Source organism: Gossypium arboreum, chromosome 8 (genome assembly GCF_025698485.1).
Source record: "Gossypium arboreum isolate Shixiya-1 chromosome 8, ASM2569848v2, whole genome shotgun sequence".
NCBI classification, from domain to species: Eukaryota; Viridiplantae; Streptophyta; class Magnoliopsida; order Malvales; family Malvaceae; genus Gossypium; species Gossypium arboreum.
This window is the reverse complement of record NC_069077.1, coordinates 23,100,632-23,116,001: the sequence shown is the minus strand read 5'-3', so window position 1 is coordinate 23,116,001 and position 15,370 is coordinate 23,100,632. Positions and strand designations below refer to the sequence as shown.

General features: G+C 35.2%; 2 protein-coding genes across 2 annotated transcripts; both read right to left on the bottom strand.

Annotated features, from left to right (window-relative positions):
- Positions 1–10,301: 10,301 nt before the first annotated feature.
- Positions 10,302–11,207, bottom strand: LOC108468784 (tetraspanin-7-like). Its single transcript, XM_017769641.1, has 2 exons — positions 10,683–11,207; positions 10,302–10,592 (listed from the first exon to the last, which is right to left on the bottom strand). The coding sequence occupies exons 1-2, from the start codon at positions 11,205–11,207 to the stop codon at positions 10,302–10,304; spliced, it is 816 nt and encodes a 271-aa protein (XP_017625130.1).
- Positions 11,208–13,551: 2,344 nt separating this feature from the next.
- On the bottom strand, positions 13,552–14,982 carry LOC108468783 (putative expansin-B2). The gene is made up of 4 exons (XM_017769639.2): positions 14,730–14,982; positions 14,520–14,632; positions 14,247–14,434; positions 13,552–14,101 (listed from the first exon to the last, which is right to left on the bottom strand). The coding sequence occupies exons 1-4, from the start codon at positions 14,914–14,916 to the stop codon at positions 13,768–13,770; spliced, it is 822 nt and encodes a 273-aa protein (XP_017625128.1). The 5' UTR covers positions 14,917–14,982; the 3' UTR covers positions 13,552–13,767.
- Between the last annotated feature and the right edge of the window lie 388 nt (positions 14,983–15,370).

Here is a 15,370-nt window from a genome sequence, read left to right as displayed (position 1 = left end):
AAGTCAGGATTCTCCCCCTTCTCAACTTCTTTGAAACCGAGCAACCAACGACTCGTCCTCCAACTGTTGCTTCTTAATCTGTTCTACCCAAGTCGGTCTCACAGTAACTCGCCAACAAACTCCCGTCGGTATACAAACTTAGGCGAGCAAACATCGCCTTTAATTCCGCCACGACTCTTCGACTTAGCGTATCGCCCACGACATTCGCCTTACCTAGGTGGTACTCAATCGAACAGTCATAGTCCTTTAACAACTCTATCCACCTTCGCTGCCTAAGATTCAGCTCCTTTTGAGTCAGCAAGTACTTAAGACTCTTGTGATCCGTATAGATGATGCATTTCTCTCCATACAGGTAATGCCTCCATATCTTAAGTGCAAAGATTACCGCTTCCAATTCCAAGTCATGCATAGGGTAGTTCACCTCATGTGGCTTAAGCTGTCGTGAAGCATAAGCGACCACTTTACCCTCTTGCATCAACACGTAGCCCAAACCTACATGTGACGATCATTTGTACAAGTGAAATCCTTACCAGACTCTGGCTGAATCAAAACTGGCGCTTCCGTCAAAACCTTCTTCAACTTCTCAAAAGCCTCTCGCTGCTTATCTGTCCAAACAAAAGGTGCTCCCTTCCTTATAAGTTTCATTAACGGTGCTGCCATCACAGAAAATCCTTCCACGAATCTCCGATAATAACCTGCCAACCCCAGAAAACTTTGAATCTCTGTTACCGACTTCGGTGGCTTCCATTCCAAGATTGCTTCAATCTTTCGAGGGTCCACCTTGATCCCTTCAGCAGACACAACATGCCCCGAGAAGGTAACTTCCTTCAGCCAAAACTCGCACTTACTAAACTTTGCATAAAGTTGCTTCTCCCTTAACACTGCAAGATTACTACGAAGATGCTCATCATGCTTCTCTTCCGTTTCGAATACACCAAGATATCATCAATAAAATGACTACAAACCGATCCAAGTATGGTGGAATACTCGATTCATCAAATCCATGAATGCTGCCGGTGCATTAGTCAACCCAAATGGCATTACCAGAAACTCGTAATGACCGTATCGAGTCATGAACGCCGTCTTATAAATATCCCCCTCTTTAACTCTTAATTGATGATATCCCGATCGAAGGTCAATCTTAGAAAACACCGAGGCTCCTTTTAATTGGTCGAACAGATCATTGATTCTCGGTAACGGATACTTGTTCTTGATAGTCAGCTTATTCAACTGCCGATAGTCAATACACATTCGCATAGTCCCATCTTTCTTCTTCTGAACGAGCACGGTGCACCCACGGAGAAACACTTGGTCTTATAAACCCTCTATCCAGCAGCTCTTGAATCTGAGCTTTCAATTCTACCAACTCCTTTGGTGCCATCCGATAAGGCGCAATGGACACAGGAGCTGTTCCAGGTAGTAAGTCGATTCCAAACTCGACTTCTCTGTTGGGGTAATCCGGAAGTTCATCCGGGAATACATCACGAAATTCCCTAATAGTCCTAACCGACTCCACCGTTATCTCCTCAAGTCCCGTTTGACTTACAAAGGCCAAGTCGCCTCACAACCTTTCCGAATCAACTTCTGGCTCTTAACGCGAAACAACATTGGATAAATAATCCTTCGTTCCCCTATGACCATTATCTCCTCATCTTCGATAGTTCTTAGTACCATCCTCTTTGCGGCACAATCCAACGTCGCCTTGTGCTTAGCTAACCAATCCATTCCCAAAATAAGATCAAAATCCCGAAATGGCAGCTCCATCAAATCTCCTTCAAAGATTTTATCTTGTGTCACTAACTTGATCGCCCCAAAAATTTTATCTACCTTAACCGAATGTCCCAATGGACTTATTGCGATACCCCACTCACGGTCTTCTCGGAAGCACATCCAAAGCCCGGATACATCACAAGCAACATACGAGTGGGTGGAACCCGCATCAATCAAAGCAGTGTAAGGCATGCTATGAATGAAGAACGTACCAGTTATAACATCAGGAGCGTCACCCTCCTCACGACGTCGTGCAGCATAAACCAACGCCGGTTGTCGAGCTTCAGCATGTCCAGCACCTCGCCGGGTGCCCCGTCCTCGTCCATTACCATTGCCACCTCTACTTTGCCCACGACCCTCGTGGTGGTGGTCCTCCTCGCCGTGGTTGGACATCCCTTTGCTCTGCCGCTAGCTCTGAGGCTGTCCTCCGAGGACACTCTCTGAACTTATGCTCCTTTGACCCACATCGAAAACATACTCCAGTTCGTTTCTAGCACTCCAGATACACTCCTAAATACCTCTGCTCCATTGGCCCGGAGTCGCTCCGATATAGACTCCCTATTCACCGTCGATACTAGCTCCACCACTCTTTCTAAAACCCTTAACATGGCTTGGGATAAGCGTCATCCCCATGACCCGATCATAAGACCAGTCTCCGTTGCTTGCGGCACGGTGGCTCCTCGGTGGCCTATGCCCCGAGGATGAAGATTCACTTGCACCCTTCGCGACCACGTCCGCGGCCTCATCCTGAGCTCCTCTAGTACTCATATCGAATTATCTAATTTACGAATTTTATGAAATTAGTATAACGTTCCACTGTTTATTAAGAAAATGTCTTATATAGATATAGCAGTTCAAGGATTGTTTTCGTATCATCATAGCCTAGCTACAGTCTCATTCCTACCATTTACAGCTCTACCCTAGCTAAGGTATCATAGTAGGGTCTCAGCACTATTCATAATATCATATCAATATCATATATTGTAAGGAAAATATACTTACAGACTTGGTGCAGGGATTGATCGCCACTTCTTTCTCAAAAAAACCATGTTTTTATTATCGAAAATAGAAATTGAAAACTTTGATTTGAAAACTCCCTTTATTTTGAACTCTTGATTAAAACAGAAAAGATGGTACCTTTTTAACATATATTTTCCGCAAAACATCTTTAAAATGAACTTTTCAGAAACCATTTCCAAAAATACCCTTCTTAGGCCTAAGTTTTCAAATAGATTTTGGACCCGATCCACAGCCGAGTTGTTGCAACCTAGGCTCTGATACCACTAAATGTAACACCCCAAACCCGGCCCAGACGTTATGGCGAATCTTACGTGCCACATTGGAGTTGAAAACCCACGTTCCGTTTTAGTGTTTTAAAACCATACATTAATTTGAGTTAACAAAGTGTATGGAAGTGGGCACCGGTAGGTATCCGAGACAGGAGGTGAGCCATGAAGGTCGCTTAAGTACCAAGCTCTTTAATTGGATCCAATCTAGACATGCCCACAACCATAGCCACACTTGGTTATATCGAGTTTAAATTTGTTTAAATAGGCGTCTTTGATAAATCGATTAATCGTGGTGTTGAGATATTTTGAAAACAAGTATCATTTTGAAAACACGTCCTAAGTCTAGCCCATTTGAATAATTATTAACCAATTTTTAAAGTTATTAAAATTAAAATAATTAGAAAAGAAATAAAAGGAAAGTTAAAATTGGCCTTATTACAACCCAAAAATAAATAATAATTAAAGGAAATTAAATGAAAACCAACACTTATTTAAAAGCCCAAAGATGATCACCGTAGCCACTCTGAATCCCTCCGCCCAAGTCCCCACATCAAGGCTCACTGCAAGGTTAAGGAAAGGGGTGAGTTTGGAAACTCGGTGTGCAACAAGCCCTTTCGAGCCCAAAACAATAACGGACTGTTGGGTCTAAGCCCAAATCAATCTCAATCATGCCTTGGGCAGTAGCCCTTTTCATATTTCATATTTCATAATCTTGGGCGAAGCCTTTTCATATTTCATATTCTTGGGCGAAGCCTTTTCATATTTCATATTCTTGGTAGGAGCCTTTCTTTGTAAGCAGTGCGGCCCTTAGGCCCATTTCAATGTCACATATAATTTCAATGAAAGAATGCAACCCGTTTGGGAGACTACTCAACCCACCATCCGCTACTCTCCACCCGTACCAACCAACACACCATGTGGGGATTAACTCGACCCACCCCGCCAAACTCTCCACTGGCAGCATAGTTGCTTTATCATATAACTGGAGGCCTAGCCTCTTTTAATAACTGGGGCAAAAGCCCTTTCAATAACTGGGGCATAAGCCCTTTTATAACTGGGGCATAAGCCCTTTTGATAACTGGGGCATAAGCCCTTTTGATAACTGGGGCATAAGCCCTTTTTCACTTCCTCCATCCATATAAAAACCCAACCCAATGCAGTTATGATTACCTCATGTGCATATCATACATATCATGTGCATATCATACATGTCATGTGCATCTCATACATACCATATTTATCAAAATCCCATGTATTAAAATCATACATAAACCCTAGGGGTATAATGGTCATTTTACCTAGGGGCAAAGCGGTCATTTTCATGGTATCGGGTAATCTCATAATTTTACCAAAATTAGGGTTTCCATATTCATTAACGATTACTAACAATCCATGGGTGCAAACAGTGATCCTGGCCCATTTTTAGCGAAATCGAGTTATTGGGCCTAAAACCCCTAATGGGCCCTACTTAGCCAATTTCGTCATCTAGGCCCATTTAGCCTATATTCCATAACGGTTTTAACAGTCTTATCATGCAATTTAACAGATTTTCGTTTTCTACCAATTTTACCCAAATGGGCCCGAAAGCCCACTGGGCCCCACTTCGGCCCCTCGAGGCCCAACTTACCAAGAACGCCAAAAATCACATTCTTACCGTTTCCATCGTTCTCGATCACCGTCTCATCGATTCTAACTAACTAGTGAGCATTCGCTTACTCACAAGTCCTCGAAATGCGAAATTTGGCATTTGACATTTTATCGCTTTAAGCTATGAAAGGGTTCGTTACACACCTGATTTGCGATATTCCTTGACGAGATCTCCTATGCGATTTCTCCTATAATCAATTGTTAAATAGATCAGCTCGCAATAATTGAACCAAATCAAGAACTTTCCAATATTAACACTTACACATTCGGCCACCATCCATAATGGCCTTAAGCACCTTACCTTTGTCGCGATTGATGACTAAGCCTAGCTACTCCGGCGATCCAAGCTACTCCAAATCGACACTACACCTTGCTGCTCCTTCAATAAATAAACCAAAAATATTAAAAGAAGACTCCATAGAGTCTATGCCCATATTCGGCCATCTCCCTAAACTTGGAGTTTCAGCTTTTGGCCAAAGCTACACTAGGAATTGTTTAGAGTTTGAACACTTACCACAGTCATTCTCCTCTTGAATCCGGATGTCTAAAAGGTAAAAGAACTGAATGCCAACTATTGAAAAGGAAGAAAAAGGTTGCTGGTCACAAAGAATCGGCACCCCCTATCTTCACTGATTTCGACTTTTTTTTTGCGGCACTTCGGCAAAAATAGAGATAAGGAAAGAAACAATGGTGAATGGAGGAAATAGTGGGCTGATTTGAAAGAAGAAAAGGAAGAAAAATGAATAGGAGGGAGGTAGATTCGGCTGGAAAGAAAAGAGAGAAAAAGGCTACACACCAAAGAAGAAATCAGACAACTAAGGCCCTAATGCCAAATTACTAACCTAATGCCCCTTTGCGAAAATCCCTCTCAATGTCCCTTATTCGCCAACTCTATCTCCCTATCACATCCCTAAAATCTCTCCCCTTATCCCTCCTTAATTTATGCATTTGACTTGATCCAACTCTCTCCTCTTACAGAATCCACTCAGGTTCCAACACTTACCCTTCCTGCACAAAAATAAATACTCCTATTTGCCAACACAGGAATCGATCCGTGTCTTCCCCAACACTTACGCCACCTTTAAAGCTCCCTAGTGGCGTCACTTAGCCACTTTGCGGAGGATCTTTTGTGATACACTTTACCTACAACTTAATATAAGGGCACCTAGCCGAACCCCTAACCCTAAGTCCAAAATTTAAAAATTCCACCGGGTTTGGCCAACTCATGGGCCTTCCATAAGCCCATTTACATACCCAAATTATGAATTCCATCATCACATACCAAATTTTAGAAATTTACTTAAAATATCAAGAATCGCGAAAAACCCGAAAATCAGGATGTTATAAAACCCAACATAAATAATAACAAAAAAGGCATAATTCAAGACATATTTATCATAATCTGTAGTACCAAATAGAACAAATTTTGCATCCTACACATATTTGTGGTTATTATATTTTATTTTCCAATTAGTGAAAATTTTAAATATTATAGAATAAATATATATTTTAAAAAATTAAGAAAAGCGATAAATAAACGATTTTATTCAATTTGGTTATATACAATATTCAATTGAACTTGATCTCTATTCTTAATAATAAGACTACATGCGTACATATGTATGTATGTTTTTAAAGATCAATTTAAGCTACCAATAGTTGTTAGATTATGGCACAATTATAATGGCAGTGGAAAAAACCCAATGGATAAACAATGGCACCTACTTGGAACCTTTACTATATATATATATATATATATATATATATATATATATATATATATATATATATATATGGTTTCATTTTTGTTTCGCTATTAACAAAATGAGATTGACAAAAATTTTCAATTGAGACCATTACAAGTTAATTTTGTGATGATAACAATAGTAGACCAAAAGACAATTGAACTACCGATTGCTTAAGGCAAAAAACTACACACTTTTACATGACTTTTTTTTTTAATCATAAATCATATTTTAAAATGATAAATCTAGTAAGCATATTCAGACACTGCCAATAACCATGAACTTAAAAAATAAAATATATATTATTTGACTTTTTTTTTTTTTGCTAGTACAACAACTATGAAAGCTGCATAAAAACAAAGTAATCAGCAGGTACAAAATGACCCATCCTAAAAACATAAACATAGACAGATCGCAACAAACAGAACCTTAAAATCCCAAATTACACCTATCTATTGAACAAACCTCAAACCAGACAAAAATCTAATTCCCACAAGTCACTCTAGGTGATTGTTTCCATGCTATTCCAAGTTCTCACTTTAAAGCTTCCAATCTTTGTAGCTTTGAATGCAATGGCCATCATAAGATACCTTAAAAATACCTCTTTGTTATTCAAAATTTGAAGCTTAAACAGTTACAAATGATTAAAAGTAGTAAGTAAAGTTCGTCCTCAATAATTATCAATTCAGACAAAATGACAAAAGAAAAAATAGAGATGAAAAAATAAAGAAAACCACTGCTACTTTTAACAGCATTTTAGTCATATAACTTGCAAAGGCATCTTGCCTAAACACAAATAAACTCGAAATAAACGCATCTTGCCTTGTGTTTCTTGTGTAATAGTCTAAATTTTAAGCTATTTATCAAGCTGTTTTTTCCTGCAGATCAAAATGGAATTAGTCTATATATCACTAAAGGATATCTATCTTGTAAAGACTATTAGTTGAGGTCCCTCGTTAGATTTTGTACTATGTTGTTAGCTTTGGAACGGCCATAGAATCATTTGAACTTGATTTGTAGATTCCATAAAAATGAATTTATTGCCTTTCCTAAATTAATCATATAGCGTTTTGAAAATTTGAAGATTTCCAAATTGGAATTTTAGAATTTCAAGCACCTGGAATAGGATATATGTAACCTGTATTTTTTTATATCATTTAAAATTCTATACTCCATGAAGTCTTAAGCATGTGGAGGGGTTGTACCCTCCACACCTTATTAGGATTTTTTAGTGGAAGCTTGCTGGGTATTTTTCTTTAAGAGTAAGCTCCTCTGAATTGAGCTCCCTTTCCCTCTGCTAGTTTGTCAAGATCGTTAATCAGCATCTCTAAGTTCATCACTATGGCATTAATGTTTCCACAAATGTCTTTGTTTCATGATTTAAGGAGTTTTTTTTTTCTTTTGACAACTTCCAAGTGATAATCAAATAACCTCATTTAACTTAAACAAATGGAGATAAGCATATATAATTTTAAACTGTTTAAAATCCAAAAATAGAAAATCCAGTCAATAACCTTCAATTCAATGTTTTAAACTGTCACATAAAAAAAAAAGCAGATTGCAGAGATGGGGTAAGTGGGTATTAGCAAAAAAGGGAAAAACAAGAAGCCTAAAAGTGAGGTTTTTGGTGTATTTGTCTAAACCCTTAAATGCTCCTGTTCTCTGTATATTTGCTTAAATAACGTTTTTACACTTTCAATTAAAGATGAAGAATGGAAGAAGAAGAGGAGAAAAGTTACCGGATGAGAAGATGAAGAACGACTTAAGGATGATACGGTTGTATCGAAAGAAAGCACCTAAGACCGAAAAGCTACCATTAGAAGAGATTATGCGAAAGGAAAAATGAAAGAAGAAGAACAGAAGAAGTAAAAGTAGAAAATACCTGGATGGATGAAGAAGAAGGAAGATAAACGGAGCAAGGGAAAGTGAGAGTTTGGAAAATGTCTTACGGAAAAAAAATCCGTAAGACATTTTACATAAAAAGCATCCCATTTTACCGTGTTTCTGAAAACGTTTTACTTATGCAAAATATTTTCATGTAACCAAATAGCGTAAAATTAGGAAAACATTTTCCGAAAAATGTTTTCATGGTTACGAAACACAACATAAGTAACTCCGCAACATAGCCCTATATAACTTCAAGAGAAGGGATGTTTCCTCGCAAAGAGGTTGCAGTCATCAAGCTTGGGCCATTGTTTACCAGAAACACAAGTTAAACAAACAAATTAAATCAAATATGTAAAATAAAATACAACTAAGGATATGTATGTAATTTGCTTAAACATAAACTCTCTAAGGTAAAAATAAAATATTTACCATGTAAGTTACAATAATTTACTTTTTTTAGTGACTTATATTAAATAACTCTAAATTTAGACATTAATAAAATAGTTGTGCGTTATTAGTTTTAAAGACATACAAAGGTTATTATATGTCCAACCATATATGATATTATCTCTAATTTAATTTAACATGTTTACAGTTTTTCCTAAAATTGTACTTATTTTTAAGTAAGTTAATTAAAGTTAAATTAAATTAGAGATGATATCATATATAATTAGTTTCTATATCTTTAAAAACTAATTATGTGCTATTATTTTATTTGTGCCTAAAAGACTTATTTTTTACAACTTTCTTAAAAAATAATTTCCTTAAAAATTATAAATAGATTATTCTCTTGAAATATTTCAGTTATTTTTCATTAATGAAGTAAAGCAGCCAGAAAAGGAGGGCAACAAATTATTGAACAAAATCAACACACAAAAAAGCTAATTATGTTCCCACATTTAAACCCTAAAATATTAATGAAAACCAGTTGGTGAAGGCTTCAACCTTGGGTGATAATTAGCATGCCAGCCTTCATTCCACCGGCTCAATGAAAAAAGATTGTATGAAATAGGGTGCCACATCATTCTATATATTTTCTAATTATTTAATGACATTTTAATAATTTTTTTATGTCATAAATAAATTTAGTAATTTTTTTAACATGAACCCAAACCCTAAATCTTAAACTTGGTCTTTTGATTTAGGGTTTGGGGTTCAAATTTCAAAGTTCGAGATTTAGGTTCTAAGTTTAAAGTTCGGGGTTCAAGTTAAAAAAATTATCAAAATTATATATCAATGACATGGAAAAATTGTTGAAATGTCATTAAGTAATTGAAAAGAGTTACAAGATGACGTGGCACCCCTCCTTTATACAATTCTTTGATGCAACTTTTTTCACATCATCAATACATAATTTTGGTAATTTTTTGGACTTAAACCCAAAACCCTTAACTCTACCGAACACCAAAATTAGAACCTCAAATATTAAACTTTAAACCAAAACCAGAACTAGAACCTTAACCTAGAACTTCGAACCCTAAACTCTAATATTGGCATTTCGGTTCAAAGTTTGAGGTTCCAAGTTTAAAGTTTAGGTATAGGTTCAGAATTCAGATTAAAAAATTTATCAAAATTATATATTAATAACATAAAAAAATTATTAAAATATTATTAAATAATTAGAAATGGATACTTGAAACTCTTTCTTCTTATCCATATATCATTCTCTTCATGTCATAGAACCTTTAAATTTCGGAAGAAATAAAAAATAATTTAAAATACTTAATGTCCAATACCCAAACCGTGATTAAACTTGCAGCCTTAAGTGCATTAAAATAAATGCGAGAAAGTATCGAAACCCTAACAGTGAAACAGGGACCAATAAAGGAACAAATTAATAAACAAAATAGACCATCATAAATGATAAATGCTGATTCTTTTTCCATATCTAAACCCTAACCCTAAAAAATAACAAAACCATTTGCTCAAGGCTTCAACCATGGATAAGAATCAGCATGCATGGTCAACTCTCATCGATCAATTTGTTTCTGAAAGCAAAGCAACCAACTGCATACATAATGATGAGCAACATCTGGCATATGACGTAAAACCACCGAACCTTCTTCCACGAATGCTTGATGTTGTCTAAAACCCCTGCCTTGCACGATTCGCAATTGTAGCATAGTATATTTTGATCATTTTCCCATGCCTTGCAATCAGGATTTTCACAATACACTTGCCAGTTGTCCTCCACCCAACGTGTTGGATTCACGTACGTAAACCCACATCCGTTTGGCGGCTTACAACAACCAGTCTGCATTTAATATAAAAGTTATAATAAAAATAATAATAATAGAACTCATAGCACAGTGGAGAGGTTTCATGAAATATGAAGGAATCGTACCTGAATAGGATTCAAGGGCTTTTGATGGAATTTGTTGAAACTAACATCCCAATACTTGGAATATAAATCACTGCAAACCTTGGATTCAACCAAACAGGTCTTGATCTTATTCCAATTCCTGTTGTTGTTAACTCGATTTTGAAGCCAGTTAGAGTAATCTCCCAGCCTGTACACTTTATATCCAGCACCGTGTAACAACCGACCACCACCTTTATTAGTCACCGCAAAAGCGAAAATAGTGAAAATGATGCCGGCTACAATGAGGAGAAACATGAGGACGTGGTAGACCCAGAGCATGCGTGGCAAGTGGTCGTAGAAGCAGGCCCCGATAAAGCCTGTCACAGAGACAAGCAGAAGAAAGACTCCGAACCAGATAAGCGGCTTGTAGAAGAAACGGTCGCAGTCCGTTAAGGCGGCATTTTCGCTTAGCAAGATTCCGATCAAGAGGATAGTGATTGAGAACAAGAATTTTATGATGTTAAGGATCCCCAGAAGTGAGTCGTTGGTAAGATTGAAAGATGACATGGGTGTGATGAGTCTTTTTTCTGTTTGGATGATGGGAAAATCATAGAAAAAATGAAGGGAAACAAGCTACTTCAAGGAAGTGGTTCTGGGTGGATATAAATATGCTAGAGTAAGAGTTAAAAATTGTCCGAGTATCAAACTCAAGATTGATATTAATTGGATATTTAAATACAAATTATGAGTTTGTGAAAACTTTTTAGACTCACCCTTAATTACAACCCTGCGGTATTTACAAAAAGAGTTAATTGCACTACCCATCCCTAAATTATTTTTTTATTTTAATTTGGTCTTTAAACTTTAAAATGTTTTAGTTACATCTTAAACTATTGATGTCATATCACTCAGAATATTGAAATCATTATTTTAATCATTAAATGACATGTAAAATCTTATATAATATAATTTAAAATTAAAAGTTTAAAGAAAAGTAGTATGTTGTCGCATAACTTTTAAAATTAAAAATAAAAATGAAGTAATAGCAAGAAAAGGAGTGAACAATAATTTTATAAAAGCTTGAAAACCTCAAAACCAAGATTTGTACAACATCTATTTTATAATATTCATTTTCTTTAAGTTTTTCATTTTAAATTATGTCACATAGAATTTAAGACATCATTTAACGGCTAAATTAATGGTTTTAGTAACGAAAGGATGTTATTGATATAACATCAATAGTTTAAAGATATAATTAAAATATTTTAAAATTTAAGGAATCATAATTTTAATGCAATTAATTCTTATGAAAATGGCTTATAAGAAATAACATTTAGATGTATACAATATTATTGTGTTTTAAAAAATGAATCATATGTTTATGGAAAGTCAATATTTAGATTTTAATTGCATAAACAACCTTTAATTTAAAGATGAATTTTGTCCATTTTCCTCAGAAAGAAATCTTAAATAGCACCATGATTTAGGCTGAAAAGAATGTTTCCTCACTTGTGTTTCTTTTTTTCTTTTTTGTCAAGGGGAAATAAAACCAAATTACTTTGGAACCAATATATTTAATTTAATTTAATCACAATCAAGGAAGGATGGTACTTTTTTTCATATTTTTAATGTTTTATAATATTTAATGTAAACAATACAATTAATTCAATATTCAATAATATTTTAAGATTCACTTTCTGAGTTTACACAATTTAGGTAGGAAATCGAAATAAATATTATTTTATTTACAAGGTATAATGATTTATTTGACTCTCTAATTTTAAAAAATTATTTTAGTCATTTATTTATATTTTTTGTCCTTTTAACCCTTAAACTTTTTTTTGTCAAATTACTTTAAAATTGATGGAAAAGTTAACGTTTTTACTTTATCTTGATGCATTAAAATTATATAAAAAAAGTATAAAAATTAAAAATATATATCTTTTAAATTTTAAAAATTAATTAATTTATGACATGACATCCACGTGACAATCTACGTGTATGTCATACCATAAAGTTAACAAAGGCTAAGTTTTTATCCATTTTGAATTATTTGATAAAACATGTAAGTTCGAGAGTTAAAAGATGTAAAAAATTAAATGAGTGACTAAAATAACTTTTTTTATAAAGTTAGAAGATCAAAAAGTTATTATGCCAATTTACAAAATAATAAGTAAAATAAATATGGTTATTTATGTACTTATGTTAGCACAAGTTTCTTGTCCTTAGTTTTTATTAATAAATTGCTTAAGAACTTTTATTCAGTAATTTAGTAAAATTACCTTTATTAATGTTTTAATTAATAGTCATAACCATTTATCTGTATATTATGGGATATTTATACTACAGTTAAAATTTTATGATTTAATTGGTGATTGAACACCAACTGAATTGGAATAATTATAAAATTATTATTTTATAAAGTTATATTATTATGTTTATTTTTACATTTAAAATCAGTAAACACTTGTACTAAATGGGACTCAAACTTAGATATATGAGTTTTTAAACTTTCAATATGATAAACTAATAGTTCCTTTTATTTTTAGTAAGAGAAAGTAGCTTAGACTAAAGGACTATCTAGCTTAATTAACAACAACTTTCGCAAACAAACGCATGATGTATGTCTGCTTACAAAATTCATTACACCACGATAAGTGAATTATTAAAGATAATCAATTAATTCAAACTACCGTTAGCTTCCTTCGCCATACACTTAGCAACTATATTACAATATCTCTAGTGATGATTCTAATCCTCACTTATCAATTTTTTGAAACCCAAGTATGAACCAATACTTCATTTAGTTGTTATATAAACATTTATGTCAAATATATACACCTTTTAATTTAATTATTACTTAAATGCGCAGCATAATATTGTCTCACTATATCTCCGTTAACAGTTGGAGTTGATTCAAACTGAACTAAAATTTACTACTACGGATATCTGGAAAAAGAAAAGAGAAACGGAATTACTCATAAGATTAAAGCTATGAACTATATAGTATTAATATTTCTTCCAAAAACATATGCAATCAAGCAATTAAAACTTGAGTCTTGGAAGAATATGACACATGTTGACTTATACACACGTGCTATTAATTTATACGGATTATATCACCAAATTAGACTTTAAAATTAACAACTGATCTATAGGTTTTCCCAGGCTCCCATCCCGCCGGAATCACACCGGTGGCCACAATGGTGTTGCGAGAGTCGAGTGAGGTTAGCTTGATAGAGAAGGGTGCCCGCAACCGGGAACCGGCGTCGAGTTTCCAGACAGCACCCCAGGATTGTTGCATGGGTTGCCAGGTGTCAGAGTCAAGCGCCTGTTTCAGGTCAACCGAGGCAAGGTCACCATCTCCATCTTCGTATTCAATTAGGGTGGCGAAATAGTTAGGGTTGGAACCCGCATCGACGTGGAATGCAATGGTCGTTCCAGGATAGTTACATTCAACTCTGCAAACCCATTTCGTCAACAAACAGAATAATTAAAAAAAAAAAAAAAGAGATTGAATTCTTCAACTCTGCAAACCCATTTCGTCAAGGCTATAAAGACTTTTTATCCATTAAAGGTAGGTGAGGACTAAAACTAAATTCTTACTTTCTATATTGAATTTGCAAGACCCCAGCATCACGGAGCTTCTCAGCCTGACCAGACTTAGCCATGGCACCAAAAGAAGTACCACTTAAATCGAAATGAACCGACTCTGAAACACAGGCGGGGCATTCATCTGTGATTACTACGGTCGCAGGGTTTCCCGAACAGGCTGAATTACTCGTGCATTTTACCTGAAATACACGTACATATGTCTAAGTACACTACCATTAATGATAATATTGAAACCCTTTGCATGAGAGAGTAGTCTTAGTGCACCTCATAACAGGCACCGCATCCTTTGCCAGATTTGTACAGAGAAGGTCCTCCAGCCGATACCAATGACGAAAATGGAGCTTGCGACACACTTCCTCCATAGCCACAAGATCCACCTACATTCATACACACAAAATGGTTAAACTTGAAGAAATAATCAAACAAAAAACATTAGTGTAAATGGTGACAATCATTGCCCATGCTGGTCATTACCATCACTTCCAGCCCCTGTGGGGCTGCCATACCATGTAGCGCCGGCTGGGGACCAAGCATACTCAGATGCTGCCAATGAGACATTAAGGAGCTTAGGGTAGAATCCAAAGCAACCGTTAAATAAAACTGAAAATGTGACTCCAAAAGCTAAGAGGGAGCACATGTTTCCAAGAGTAGTGAAAGCCATGAACACAAACTTCGATCCAAGAAATTTGCTAGTAGGTAGCAGAGAAGTTTTAAGTTTGGTGATGGCTCTAGCAGAAGAACTACAAGGTATTTATAGAGCCAAGCGTAGTGCATGGTTGCTAATGCAACCACTTAGAAAATGACACGTGTAATAACAGTGGAGGATTTAAGCATTATTTTCTTCGGGGACAAGTCAAAAGGAAGATCCTTGAGATACGAAATAAGTAATAAACTATACTGCTTGATTGGACTTTTTGTAAGAAGGTATTTTTATAAATAAAAAAAATAGTAAGAAATAAAAATTTTGGTTAAATAATATAAAAGATTTTGAAGACATCAGCTAGAATAGGCGGCACCATTGCTTTTACTATGATTAAAAGTGACATAAATATTACTAAACATAAAAGATAAGAATTTTGTATTATGTTCACAAGTTATTAATTAATTCAAAGGAT